This window comes from Erpetoichthys calabaricus, chromosome 10 (assembly GCF_900747795.2).
Source record: "Erpetoichthys calabaricus chromosome 10, fErpCal1.3, whole genome shotgun sequence".
Classification (NCBI taxonomy): Eukaryota; Metazoa; Chordata; class Cladistia; order Polypteriformes; family Polypteridae; genus Erpetoichthys; species Erpetoichthys calabaricus.
Genome location: NC_041403.2, coordinates 68,425,019 through 68,440,651, shown reverse-complemented (window position 1 = coordinate 68,440,651; position 15,633 = coordinate 68,425,019). Strand labels below are relative to the sequence as shown.

At 33.0% G+C, this 15,633-nt stretch overlaps 1 protein-coding gene across 1 annotated transcript in view; it reads right to left on the bottom strand.

Moving 5' to 3' along the window:
• hmcn1 (hemicentin 1) overlaps nucleotides 1-15,633 on the bottom strand; it is a 281,768-nt gene that overhangs the window by 158,002 nt on the left and 108,133 nt on the right. The window contains exons 9-14 of the mRNA XM_028811373.2: nucleotides 14,774-14,918; nucleotides 14,257-14,378; nucleotides 11,111-11,386; nucleotides 1,910-2,051; nucleotides 1,284-1,411; nucleotides 562-675 (exon numbers count right to left, since the gene is read on the bottom strand). Of these exons, the coding sequence (XP_028667206.2) occupies nucleotides 562-675; nucleotides 1,284-1,411; nucleotides 1,910-2,051; nucleotides 11,111-11,386; nucleotides 14,257-14,378; nucleotides 14,774-14,918 (927 nt within the window). The remainder of the gene's footprint in view (nucleotides 1-561; nucleotides 676-1,283; nucleotides 1,412-1,909; nucleotides 2,052-11,110; nucleotides 11,387-14,256; nucleotides 14,379-14,773; nucleotides 14,919-15,633) is intronic.

Below are 15,633 nucleotides of genomic sequence, written 5' to 3'. Positions count from 1 at the left end.
TTGCTTTACACAACTTTAATTGATCCCACAGAAGGACAAATAAACAAACCATATACTGTATTCCATGTACTATTAATCATCTTTTTATTTGACTTTTTGATGTTTTTATAGGTGACTTCAATGATAAGATTAACAAAGTATTACTATACTCCCTTGTAAAGTAGCTGATTAAGAGGAGTATTGGGAAAACCACGAAAAAGTAAGTTATTCTGTACGTTATGTACGTCTCTTGCAAGGCTGCTCATTAGCCTCTAAGAGTCATTAATTTCCGGAAATTCACGCATTTCATAATGAAATTAACCTGACAATCTGCTGGAAACACTCTGTTTCCACATTCATCTTTCCAAAGGTAACACATTAACTGATCTCTTAGCATAAACAGATAAGTGCTACAAAATATTATGCAACAATGTTAAAGATTATGCAAACAGTCCATCTCATCAAACATATACTACATAATTCCTTGGTTATATTAAATTTAATTAACATTGTAATATATATATATATAAAGTATATGTAAGTGAAATTCACTCTCCTAGTTTTAGAAGTTAAAGTGCTCACCTTTATACCACTTAATTTTGGGATCTGGAATCCCACTGACTTTGCATTCCATCTCAGTTGTGTCTCCAAGTCCGGTAAGAAGTTTAGGTTGGACCACTGAAACCTTTGGTGCCTCTAGAATTAGTTAAAATTAATTTATACAATACATTTTCCTGTGTAGTACTGAAACTTTTCTCTGAGCATAACAGCAGAGCAACAGTGATACATTAAAGCAACAAAACTGTCATTCAAATAAGCTTACAACTATCTTACTGTATATTTGTTACTATTCAGGCTGATTAGTTTTACACATAGAGTACGTACTAAGTGAAACAGAAGGTAATTAATTACCTATAAAAATACACTTTAGTCCTCTACAGGTTTAACATCAGCAATAAAATAACATGTCCATTTCGGTATGTTTCAAATGTTTTTTTATGAGAAACTGAGAATGTTAAAGGTTAATAAAATATATTAGGTAACACATAGAAAAAATGTTACTATTTCAGTCCAACAAGACATTTTTTTCTTTTTGTCAGCATTCTTCACAAGTTTTGTTCAGACCTTTGACTATAAGTATTAGGCATAGAGACTAACATATAAATGCTCCGTAGAGAAAAAAAGAAAGCAAAACGCAAAAATACCTCAACAAAGTCCATTTTGTATATAACCATTTTACTGGTCCATTGTCAAGGGTACTAGTCTTGATGAAGATGTTTAACTAAATTATTTTTTTTACATACCAATATAGATAAGAGCAGATGTCTGTCTGTCTGTTCCTGCTGGATTGCTTGCCAAGCAACTATAAATTCCAGAATCTCTTTGAGCTGCATTTTTAATTATCAATGTACCATCCAGAGTTAACCTGTATCTAAGCAGATTAAAATAAAGACTGAAATGGTTAATTTCATGATGCATTAAATGACTTGTAATTTTTAAAAATATCTTTTTTAGTTATTTAAATATTATTGTTCTTCAGCAATAAATATTCACTTTCGCCCATTATTGAATTTGACAAATCTAGGTCAAGGTCAGAAAAATCAGAGGCCATCTTAGAAGTACCAGATATAAAGTGGCTGCCCACACTGGCCACTCCATTTCTGGACACATGTCTGCTCACACCTAAACTCACATTCATTGATATAGGGCAAATTAAAATTCAGCAATTGACTTAATACTGACACTTTTGGAATGTTAGGGTAACCTTGAGTACAAGGAGAAAAAACACACAAACATTTGTAGTACAGTACATGCATATTCCACACTGTCAGTGCTTGGTGGTAGGACTAACACCTAGGACTCCGGGGCTATAAGGCAGTGGGACTAACCACTGTGACATAAACTGAAACATAAAAATCTGCTCATTTACCTGTTTGATCCTATAATAAATATATCATTTTGCGTCCACACAAGGTGAGGTTTAGGGTAACCTTTCGCAGAACATCGTATTCGAACATCTTGTCCAGTAATAAATGTCTGATTCCTTGGTTCTACAAATACTTGTGGGGGTTCTGCAGTAAAAAGTACAGATTTCAATTCCATGATTTTTTTTAAAAAATTGAAAAGTGATTAAGTGCTTTTCTTCTCCTCCTTACATTTTTACCTTACATTTTGTGTAAAGCATATAAAATGACACGGAACTGCTTTACATTTGTTTCCTGTGAATGTAAACAACTAAAAAACAATTGTGATATTGCAATCGTGTTATTTCAACAAGTGACAGATAATCTCATAGTAATTCAATTAAAATGAGCTAACAATTAAATGTTTGTTTTGTGTGTTTTTTTAACCTCTTTAGTGTTTGTGGTCTGGTTTGGTCTTTGTAACACTGATTTTACAGAAAAAAGATGAAAGTAACAAAATGTAGGCAAACAGATTGCTAATGCTTGATTTATTTCAAAACAGAGCGACTCCATAGGCTTTCTTGCTAAAACATCTGTGTACACTGAATTACTTTCAGGTCCAAAAATCCAATTGAAAACTGAACAAAGAAACACTCCTAATGTTCACGATAACATATCCTAACCTTAATCACTCTATCACCACTTGAAAAGTAATGTATTAATCATTATGCTAAATCTTGAAATATTTAAGGTCTAAATTAGGTCTAAATTAAACCTGGTCTAAATACTATATTAACAATAATAATTCCTTCCTAATTCAACAGTATGACATTTCATGATGAGTGCACTGTTATTAAGACTCCAGAATTACTCACTCATTCATATATTTATTAGCAACAATGTTTTTTGGCTCTAACGATTGAATGCTCTACCATCAGATTTTAATGTTCATAGAAAACAGAACATACTGTATATCATTAAATCCAACTCAGCATTCTTTGCAGTTATTTTGATTAACTCATTACTTTAAGCTTTTGTATAAAAGCTGGAAGAAGTTATCATCATTTTGAAAATTATGTTAATATTTGGTTCATTTAAAAAGGGTTGAGTCACAATTATCAGATTACGGACATATTGCAGCTCACTCATCCATAATAATTTGTGTATTCCTGTAATATGAAAAAGCAAAACAGACATTCAAAAGTAATCCTTTTGTTTTGTCCTTATATGCCTTTCACTGATTTCTATACATATGTTCGGACACTTTGTCCTGTGCTCAATTATTGAGATTATAGTAGTTTAAAGTATAACAGAAAGCACAAAAACGCTAGCTTTGTATGTGCCAGGTATACCTCAACAGTGTTAAAAATCTAATCGTTAGAACATTTAACTTCATAAAGTAGTCTCTTTAAAATAAAGCAAATAAAGTTAAGTCAAATGTTGATCATTGATATTTTATTTTCTATGAGGTAGTCACACTTTCATTATGAACATTTTTGCATGCTGTTGCTCTAACCAAAATGATCAAGTAATTGTAATGAAAACATTTTATCACCTGTTCTTAAGTTAAACTATTTTCTAAGAATAATAAAGTTATTATATTAAACAACTGCAAAAAATTTAAGTTCACCTATCCAGTTTGTTTTAAATTACTGAAATGTATTGCATTCAATATTATATGAGAAGGAAATTAAATGAATAGTGGAAATATGTTTTTGTTTGTTATTAAATTTAAATGTATTCACTAAGAAATAAACATTTTAACAAAAAGTTTAACGAATTTATTTTTTAGCAAAGTCTAAAACAAAAATAAGAGGTTACTTCCTTAGAAGAATAATAACAGTAATATTAAAATGTGCTGTATCAGTAGGAATTCCCACAACATTATATAAACAGAATATGTTACTTATCAAATATTTTGCATGTGTTTTTCTTTACAGAATTCTTCAAAATCTTAAAATGTAAATATTAAATCCAGATATTCTGTAACTGTGGGAATCGAAAAGGATTAACAATTGGTTCATGATGTGAAACACATCCTGGATAGATTCATTTTGCTTTGAAGCCTGCCAAAACAAAGTCCTGTCTCAGCTCCTCTAAAATCTGCACAAAGGTTTTGTAGTACTTAAGATCTGATTTATAGACAAAGAAGATGTTTTATGTGTTTTATCCTCATAGAAGGCATGTGCTTGACTAGATCAGAGTTTAAGCAAAGTAGCCTTTCAAGTACAAATCTGAATGCATATTTTTCAACAGTATTAATAAAATTCTCATTAGTTTTACAGAACTGCTTAACTGCAGTAGTTAAGGCAGCTGCTTCTCAGGCTCAGTAGATGGGTTCAGATTCTGGCCTGGTTGCAGCCTGTGTGGAATTTTCATGATCTCCTTGTCTTGCTATGATCTCTCAGTCTTGCAAATTTACTCTGTACAATATCTACAGTGTATCTGACAGAATATGCAGTTCAACACCCGATTCCGACTTTGGCCTTGTCTTTCACATCTGTACTACTGTACCTCTCTGCTGGCAGCAGCACCAATATGTGTCACCAAGCTGCTGCAGATGATTCACAATGCAGCAGCACGTCTGGAGTTCAACCAGCTGAGGTGGCAACATGTCATTTCTCTTTTCACTACACTGGCTTCCTGTGTTGGCACATATTAAGTTTATATCCTTGATGCTTGTCCACAGAGTTGTCAGTGGATCTGAACCTTTATAAATCGAGACACCTCTGAGGTCCTATGCTACTTCTTGACCACGTAAGGCTTGCTACTGAACGGTGTCTGGTGATGATAGCTCTGCGTAGTATCAAGTCTTTGTCTCTATCGAAACTGCAAGCCCCCTCAATGTGTTCAAAAAGCGTTTGAAGACTCTTGTTTGGGTGAATTCCTGTCTACCTGTTATGGTTTATAATCTAGGAATTGAAATCAACTGGTATTTTGTTCTGAGCTCTTCACTTATTATGATCAATTTTATACCCTTATCCTGTAATGCTTGTTTCCCAAACAGTAAACTGATGTTTACTCAATTATGTGGACCTCTTTTGTAAGTCAGTTTGGATAAAAAGCATCTGCTAAACAAATAAATGTAAATGTCTACGCTGGATTTCTTCTTTATACTCCGCTCTTTGTTTTATAGGTTACACCAAATGTTGATTCAGAATAAATGTGGATGTGTGTGAGTGTGCTCAACAGCAACATTTATTTATATAGCATGTTTTCATACAAATTATGTAGCTCAAAGTGTCTTACAAGATGAAGAAAGAAAAAAGAAAAATATAAAAATAAGATCAGGCAATACTAAGCAATAAAGAATAAAGTAAGGTCTGATGGCCAGGAGGAAAGAAAAAACAAAACAAAAAAAAACAAAATCTGCAGGGGTTCCAAGGCCACGAGACCACCCAGGACTCACTGGTCAAACCAATGGGTGACAACCAATGTCTTATCCCCATTTGTTTTTTGTCTTGCACCCAATGACGGCAGACTATGTCCTGGCTTCTACAACCTGAACTAGATTTAATTAATGAGGTGGACATGACATTTGTCTAATATGACTCATGTACAACAGAAACAGATATTTTTACAAATAATCCTCAAATACATTAGATTAACTCATTATTCTAAACAGTTCAGTAAATCTGCTATTTATTAGATAAATCAGTAGTACAGCCTTTTACATGTCTTAAAAAACCTGCAGTATGATACACATAAATAAATGTATGTGTATCAATCATCTGAAACAATTCACTTGCAGCTCTGTGATTATTCATGCCTTAAAGTGTAAAATTCAATGAACATTAACAATGTTTAAAAATGGTACAGTTTGCTAAAATTCAATCCATTACTTCTCTGACCCTACTTATTCCATTGAAAGTTCACAGGAGGACATTCCTGATTCAGTTTCATGTCTACTGCATGACAACCTCAGTCTCCTACTGATACCCATTAAACCTGGGTTAATGAAAAGCCACCAATCTGCCTAACAACCACATATTTGTAATTTAAGAGGAAACCTGCACCAATACTGCAGTGACCAGCCAAGGTAAAAAAAAATCTGATCTCTTAAGGCAGCAACGCTAAACACCATGCTACTCTCCTAGTAAAAGTACTATAATACATTCTAACAACAAAAGAAAGCAAATCTTGTAAAAAGATTAAAAAAAAAGTAATTATAACATCTTATAAAGGGAAATGTTAAAAGCAGCAAGGAAACATGTACAATGAGACATTAGGCAGTCTGAACAAAGACTTTCACAAAAACGATTTTTCTCTGTCAGTCTAACTCCCTGTGTAATAGCCAGTCTGTAACTCATGCAGAATAATGGACATCGCACACCTTCATTCTTCAAGTCTAGTCCTTCCTGTGTCAGCATGTTCACTTCAAAAGCTGCTTAATGACTAGGAAAGATTTCACCACAGGTGATATTTAGTTGTTTTGGACTGTTTTTACAGCTGTTTGTACAGCCAAAGCTTATGTCATTTTTGCAGATTTAACACTGGATATGACCACAAAAAGGGTGACTAATGTCACGGTAGGGGTAAAGTATTGCGAAAAAGCTTAAAAAAAGAACTAATTTGGAAGTTTTCCCACTAAAAGCAACGTATCAACATATATATGCAGCTACATGTCATTAATTATCAAACATAAATCTCTTATACAGTTAATGTAAAAGAGCATGTCAAATTAATGTTTCCAAACTCAAGGAGATTGTTCTGGATATCAGGAGGCAGCAACAGAACAGCTATTCATCTCTTAGGGTCTATGGGTCCCTGGTAGACAGAGTCAGCAACATCAACCATCTAGACATGTACGTCTCTGAGGATCTAACATGAACTAAACACATCTCCATTTGGGGACAAAAGGCAAGACATCAATTGTGTCACCTCAGGCAGTTGAGGAAATATGAAATCTCCTCAGCAATACAAAAAAATTTAAAAGCCGCAATAGGGTATGTGCTTATTGGTAGCATCCCAGCTTGATTTGTTAATTACAAAGCCCTGCACAGTGTACTGAAAGAATCACCAGGGCAGCATTGCCTGGCCTGCAGGACATGTACCCCCCACTGGTGTAGGATGAGGGCAAAACTGATAGTTACTGACAATTTCACCAAGGCCTTAAGCTTTGTTCAATGGTTGTATTCAGGCAAACATCTCCATAGCCATATGACCAAAACCGAAAGGCTGAGAAGAAACTTCTATCCTCAGGCTTTTCAGATTTTATACTCTGTTTAATTAATTCTATGACGTTACTTTACATTTGTCATTTTGCAGACTTTAAAATCTGTTATTTGTCTACGTTATATTGCATTTGTTACTCTAGATGTATGTACTGTATACTATGAAGATTTTTGCACTTTGTCTAAGGATTTTACTAAGAATATACTGGCCTGTTATACTGCTTTATTTTGCCTCATTTTGCATATTCTTATATTTCATTCTGTATATACATAGTTTTTGACTTATATTGTACTTTCCTGCTATATTTATATATTTATTTTTTGCACAGTAATAAAGTTGTTTGCTGCAGTTACATTTCACTGCAATTGTGCTGTAAAATTACGCATCACACAAATAAATCTTTTGAATCTTGAATCATACTTGAACAGATCAGGCCAAATTGTGAAAAATACACAATTAGAAAAAACTTTATAAAACTTAATTTCTAAATCACTGAATCTAAAAGACAAAAAAACTCATTAGAAACTTAAAAGAACCATTATTAGGCATATTTATTAAGTAACAGAGTTGCTTTCAAGCTGTTACGTTTACAGCCCTTATTATGAATAATGTATCTTTAACAATAATGTTACAATAATAATCACTTTCACACTTCCAGAAGCCAGCAGCAAAGATACATCAATTTGAGTATGAAAATATGAAAATCCTGCCAAGATTAATTTTCTCTCATTTAGATCTCCCATATGCTTTTGATGGTGACATTGCCAGAAACAGTCATTACATTTTAAAAGAAACAGGCTGACCGGAGATGTCAAAAGCTAAGAACAGTATGTACTTTTTCTATGGTATCTTTATTTTTTCTTAAGACTTACAGTAACTACTAATTATTTAAGTTATTGTAAACTGGCCAGTGGAACGAGAGATATACAGTAACTAGAAATGAAATTCCTTATTCTATTGTTGGGAGACAGAAATGTGATCTTGTGATAAGATTTTATGGAAAAAATTTTGCATAATTTATATCTCCTAATTTAATAACTACTTTAATATCTCATATTCCTTTAAGTTTGACATTTTAGTTTACTGTTGTTTTTTCCAATTCATCATTCTTTGTAAGTTCAGCACACAAGAAGGCTAAATACTCAAAATTAATATTTCAAGCCATGATCATTTTTAAAAATGTTTTGATCTACGATCTACGATGAGGTTAATCTGTAATCCAAGTTTCACTCAGTGTTTTACATAAGAGTCACTGGTATGCACTAACCCTTATATAAAATGAAGCAAAATACAAAAAATAAAATATGTACTGTAATATTTTGATATTATCCCTTTCCATCACTTTATGACAAGAGTTTTTCACTATCTGGTAATTTTTATTGTTGCTTTGGCTGGAATTAACAGACATCTCAGGAAACAGCTGCTGTTTGTTTTAGACTGCGAATTACCAACAGTTGTGATTTTTTTGTGGAAACACTTGATGCAAATTCATATGCCAACAGTCTTGACTGATGTGTCAGTACTGCTGTTTGCAGTAATAAATTCATGTATTGTGCTTCTAAAAATCTATTTTAAATAAAGAAAATTCCAAACTGATTGTAAAAATCAGATTTAGTACTAGTCTATTTCATAATGCCCACGACAATATGAAATTCCTTTAGAGATATGTATGTATATTTCGAACACCACCAAGAATGAGCAACTCTTATAAGTTGATTCTATAGCTTCTTCCACATTAGTTAGCCTCTTAACCCAAACATGATCATACTACAAGTAACAGCGTTAACAGCAGTCTTCTAAGATTTATTTGTTCTTTCTATATGGCTGTCTCAGTTTTTGATCAGCATTTCAGAGAGCCATGTTGCAACTGAGGAAGCACACTTAAACATTAAAAATTAGAGATGTGATATAACCATTTCTAGTTTAGTTATAGAAATGGATATGTTAATAATGGTTTGACATCAGAAAATGAAGATTATAAAAGTGATGATAATAAAAGTCAAAATTTATGGATTTGGTCTAATATAGTGTTGCAAATACACAGCATTATTTATTTGTTACCATCAGATACAAAAAAATTATAAACTCTAATTTTGCTGGTAGTGTACTGCTTTCATTATAAACAAAGCTGAATCCATCCGAACTATACTGCAAAAAATTTAAATTACATAAAGAGTGAAATAACTGCATTTCTCAAATACTTCTTCCCTCAGGTTCATGTCACGGGAAGCTGTTCAACTAGGATACCACTGACAGTAGCTTTGCATAATCTCTAAATGTTATATACCACATGATTTTAGTCCAGAAATTGCTCATTATGACTCACAGGTTAAAGTTGATAAATAAATACTTGTAAAACCTAAATCTTTCAGTGATTTCAAAAGGAGATACACTGATCTACAGTAAGTTAAACTAGACATTATAGCCCTGTGGACAAAATATATCAGTTTATTATACCTAAGAAAAACCTTTGGCCCCAATCATGCCACTTAAATCTATTTTTAATTTTAGAAATTGATTTCAACTATCTAAGCAGCGTTATTATCTCTGCAGTAATGCTAGCATTACTCAGTTATAGTGTATAAGACACACCTTGGTGCATTTTTTAACATTTATAGCAGGGCTATCAAACAATGATTGACCATGATCAGAAAGTTTCATATTTAAAATACTGTTTCAATATATACAGTAAAGAAGTGTGCTTAAAATGCTGGAGGCTACATAAAGTATGTTGCCATGATGTAGGTATAGACTTCCACAATAAATCGTTTATGTTTTATACACAAGCAAAACTATGCAAAAAGAAAATCCTGTGATGTTTTGCTTACTTCTTTATTTTTAGGATAATAGCCTTCTTTTGTTTTGCTTGTGGAGCTTCATTGCTGCTGAAGTACCTAAGAGCTCTAGCCACTCAGGATGTGAGAGTAAACACAGAGTCCACTGGAGCTTGTGAATGTTGCAGAATGTGATGACTGATTTCTCCAGTATTATACTAATTTATGAATTCTAAAGCAAGTATAAATCAGCCTTTAAAGACCCTTGTCTGTAGCAGTTGGATTGATAACTCTAATTTGTAACGTGGCAGAGTACTAATAAGATGATGCTTACAAATTGCTTGTTTCATCTTGGGCTCTCTCCTTATTGTAACCTCTTCAAAACCAAAAAGAACTGAAATTCTTAATTTAAACATAGTCATAATATCTAGTAAAAGATTCTCTGCAGCAATGCTGACATTTGCAGTACATCATCTGTTGGAATTCATAAGTAATACATACTGATGTGATTTTACCCATAAAATACATTGCTTCTACATTCCCACAGATGGTACACTTCAAAAGTTAGCACTTTTGTATAGACTCTTAGACCTATGCAAAAACGCAAAAATTACTTGTCTTCAGTACAGTATGTTAATTATTGTACTGTATCAGCTTTTCCCCACCTCTACTACCCTATAAAGTTGCAATGCTACAAAACAAACAAAAGAGGTAACTGAGGGTGTCATAGGAGGTTAGTCATCCAGCACACATTCTTTTCTAAAAAGCATTTGATATCTAAAATTTTGGAGTCACTTGCTAATATGTGAAACAGTAGCCTATGGGTAAATCCAACTAAAACCAAGTCATAAAGATGACTTTAATTGTATTAATATTGGCAAATAATAAATAGAAAGTATTTCTGGGCAGACATTAATTAGAACAACACTGTTATATTGACTGTCATGTATATTGTAAGGAAACATATTTAAGTTTTGTTATAAAAGAGAACTTAATCATTTATATCGTTATTAAAATACGGGTCATTACTTTTAGAAACTGTTGAAATGCTTAAAGCATGAAATCTTAAGCTTAACATGGCCTTTTCCCTAAATGAGTTGCATTTTTACTAGATTAGCTTGCCAAGAATGTGACATATCAGCTGTTATCTATTTTCTTCATTTGTCTGTTATTATATTTAACAACACAGTATAATGTACAGTATTTTTACTAGAAGAATTTTTCCCCTTTTGATTAAAGGCAGCTGGAAGAGTTTGATGAAGAAAATATTGAATCTACCTTGAACTACAAGATGGACAAAGCCTGACGTAGCTCCTCCCTCATTGGTGGCAATGCAGCTGTACTCGCCAGCATCTGAAGGATTCACATTATGTATCTCAAGAGACAGGTTATTCATCATTCTAACATGAGTAGGATCACGTAGTTTGACATCTATGCCACCTTGCATCCATGTTAGATTAAAATGTACAGTGCTTGATATTAAACATGTGAGTACAGCTCTCTCTCCTGGAATCACAGTCACATTATTGAGCACTTGAACAATAGGAGGTGGTTCTGTGAAAAGGAGAAAATAATGTTAGTAGTCAAACTATAAGGATATGAACCAGTCAGAACCAGAAATGATATAATAGAGTTCATGGCTACAAGCCATGCTGGACAGACTAGGCCACTCTATTCTCAACGACCTCTGGCTGTCTTCTTTTGAAGAATTCCCAGGTGCTTCCTGATCAATCGAGCGACATAATTCCTGCATTTTGTGTCTTAAGCATTCTCCCAATAGGCTAGAGGAAGACAGCCAGCAGATACCCTAACTACATAATAATAATAATAAATAATAATAATAATAAATTTTATTTATATTGCACCTTTCCCATGGGCGGCATGGTGGCGCAGTGGTAGCGCTGCTGCCTCACAGTTAGGACACCCGGGTTCGCTTCCCAGGTCCTCCCTGCGTGGAGTTTGCATGTTCTCCCCGTGTCTGCGTGGGGTTCCTAGGGTGCTCCAGTTTCCTCCCACAGTCCAAAGACATGCAGGTTGGGTGCATTAGCAATCCTAAATTGTCCCTAGTGTGTGCTTGGTGTGTGTGTTCCTGCCTTGTGCCCTGTGTTGGCTGGGATTGACTCCAGCAGATCCCCCGTGACCCTGTGTTAGGATATAGCGGGTTGGACAATGACTGATTGACCTTTCCCATGCTCAGTATAAATGATCTATAATCTACATTAACATAGATTTATATTAATATATTATATATAATATTAAAAATAGGTAAACAATCATTAAGCATTCTGATCTTAGGTTAAAGTGTCTTCAGAATAATAGATTTAATTATAATTAACAATTTGTTAAATACTGTATGGCGTTTTCCATGTTTTTCCCACTGTTTCTAACTAACATTTTTCAGTTTCAAGATATTCTTTAGATTTAGTTTTTATTTTATTTTTTATTCAATGTTAGTCTTTTGCCATCTTCTAATTTTAGTTTATCGTTCTTTTTTTGTTTTGTTTTTATTTCTTTTAGTTTTTAAGCAACTACTTTTAATTTTTCTCACACCAAAAATGTCCACATGGACTGAGTTTTGCAAGTGCAAGTTTTGCATGTTGTACTGTACCTACCAACTTAATATACACAACTTTACTGTCTGTGAAAAAACTCAATTTTCTGATGCTAATGTAACAATTCAAGGTGTCCGGTATAATCAAAAAATACAAGAATCAAATAGCTAGTGTACTCTGATCTCATTTGTTACTTTAACCTGCAACAATTTAAAGCAAATGGCTATTTAATTTCAAAAACACCTTTTTTTTATATATCCTTTGTGAGCACTGCAATATGGTCACCATACACATATGCTCTTATCCTATATTTATTTTTTATATCTCCTGAAGCTATTTGTCATCGACCCATTTCAAAAATTTGACAGGTTATTTTTTTACACTGCACTGTTTAACAACATCTTCAAGTAGGCTTCATGAGAGCAACATGATAATTTAACTCCCACAGTCAATGAAAGGTAGATTAAACTGGCATTTTCAAAAAACATAGTAAGCAACAAACCATCGTAGGAGATTTTACTAGAATTAGAAAGCCTTTATTGTCATTTTACCTTTATGGTACAATAAAATTGTAAAATCTACATTTATAAACATTGCAAGTACATACTAGGGGGGATATTTGCAAACTTAAAAGCATGCTGAAGATGACTTTCCATTCAACAAATCTGGTGTTTCATAGATCAAAAATGATTACACATTAAATTCAGGGAGTTAAACCAAATCTCTTTAAGAAATACATTAGAGGTCAATCAAAATGTTAAAGCATATACTTGAAGTCTTTGACTGATCTGAGTTTTGTTCATGTTGGCCTGACATAATTTTTTTTTAATTTGACATGAAAAGTTCTGTTTGAATTCTCTTTAAATCATATGCCTGCAGTAAGGTTGTGTCAACACTGAAATTCTCATTTTCAGTACAATACTTTGAAAAGAATTAGGTGGGTGAGTTAAAAACACCATATTGAAGACCAGTTTTTTAAAGTGTTTTATAAAAGATAAAGTACTGTATATACAGGCAACTAGATTCTTTTGAAGGGATGGCACTTGTTCCAAAGCCTTTGAGACTGTCACACATTCAAAAGCCAATAAATGCCAAAAAAGAACAGTAGTGAAGTCTTCATTAACAATAATATATAATTATTACGTTAATGAAGACAATGCTATCCTTGAGGTAGTATACCTGTTCAAAAGTCAGAAAAATGCAAGCAATGCAGATAGTACAATCATCTGTAAAAATGACTATAGTCTAAAGCAGTGCTTCCCAAACTAATTCCATGACAAAACCCCCATGGACATTACATATTCTGCTAGATGCCTCAACATACTGTAGTAAGTATAGAAACTGGACAAGTACACATCTTTTAGTGGTTGTTCCTTTAGATATCTTTGATAGTGTTTTTGGATGGCAAAAATGTATTATTATTGCTGTTTTACTCCATTTACATAATATTTTTCATAATTTTTTTGCTGATAAGATCTCACTGAAGAACTTAATCTTTCCCTAATATTATATAGTATGTGCACCAAACAAGATGAATATAAAAAATAAACACATTTATAAAAGTAATTTTATTTCAATACGAAGGTTTACTGTCAGCTTTCAAAGAAAGTGCATCCCACAAAAATGAAAATAGCATACAATTTTAACCTAAGAATTCAGACTCCAGAAGCAAAAAAACTGAGGAAGCCTTTAAGATTACTACAATACTAATATATCAATTACTAATACTAATACATCTATTTTTATTTTCTGTTTTTATTTTCATACTAAAGTAATACAGGCATCAAAAAGCAAACATCAATATAAACATAACTGTTGATGTTAAGACCCACAAATAATGAATAATACTTTAATTACACAGATCATTAGTACCTGAGACATCCAGATATGTTTGAGCACGACCTGTGCCAGCACTGTTGATTGCAATGCATTCATAGTATCCTTCATCTTCCAAAGAGACAACATCAAATTGTAATGTGGCACTTGCAGTTTCCCTGTTATAAATATTACAATATTTATCAAAAGCATGAAATGAATAGTACATGTTTTACATATACTCTATTACATGAGATAAAACATACATCAACATTTCAAAATAATAAAATGTACTTCAATCAAGCCACTTTTAACTACAAAGTAATTAATATCTGCTATTGTATATTTCATATATGCAACATTCAGCATCTTGAGTCCTTGGAAAAATAAACATTATATAGAAGAAGTTCTTGGCTTTGCAAATTGGACAATTTCCTTTCTATACTGCTTAGGGGCAAAAAATGTAACCTTTCTTAAATTTATGAAATGCATCATTTGTCAATCTGTCCAAACAACAATAAACTGTTGCCAGTGCTCTACAGCCTAAAGAATTGAGAAAGAAAAACAAATATACCTGAAGAACTGATCTAATCCAAGCTTAACACCATCTCTACTAAACCGCAGTGTGAAAGGAATTAAACTTTCAATATAACAGGATATAGATCCATTTTGCAGATAGTACCCTTGGGTTCGAGGAGGCATCAACACTTTTGGAGCATCTGAAATGACAGAATTCACTTATATTCAAAAGCACATAACATAATAAATGCATCCTGCATACATTGTTCAGCCTAACAGGACAAGCAAAGTTGATGTTGATGTTAATGAAATTGGATGCTTCAGTACATGAATGTTCGAAAATAAGCCCCCACTCCTAAACAGCCATACAGATATCAATAGTTACAAAATAACTCAAACTTGCTACTATTGAAAACGGTTATAGAAAACCTTATTTCTTCAAATACATACTATAAAAATTAATGGAAACCACTTTTCAAAGAATACACGTCTATTTAAATTTGGCAGCATGTACATAAATGAAATTTCACACCTCTCTAAGAACAAACTCTCTAATCCAACCCAGGAATGAATATCAGCTGTGAAAGTTACATCCAAGCACCAGTCAAATATGGACATGCTTTGGCTTTGCTCTCTCTACTGGACATACAGCGGCTTTCAATATGCAGCTGTAGGCTTTTCTAAGATCAATAGACTTTTGTCCACTAACTACATCCTTTGGAATAATTCAAGATGGAACACCCATCCTTAACAATTATTCTAATATACAGAACTTTGTGACAGTGCTAGCCTGTCAGAAGATTTTGCTCAATTGAAACAGCCCTTGTTCTTTCTCCATTTTGCTTTGTCTAGAGGAATACAGTTGGTCTGAATCTGGAAAAAAATAAAGTTAACTCAGTGGAAGCCCATCCATTT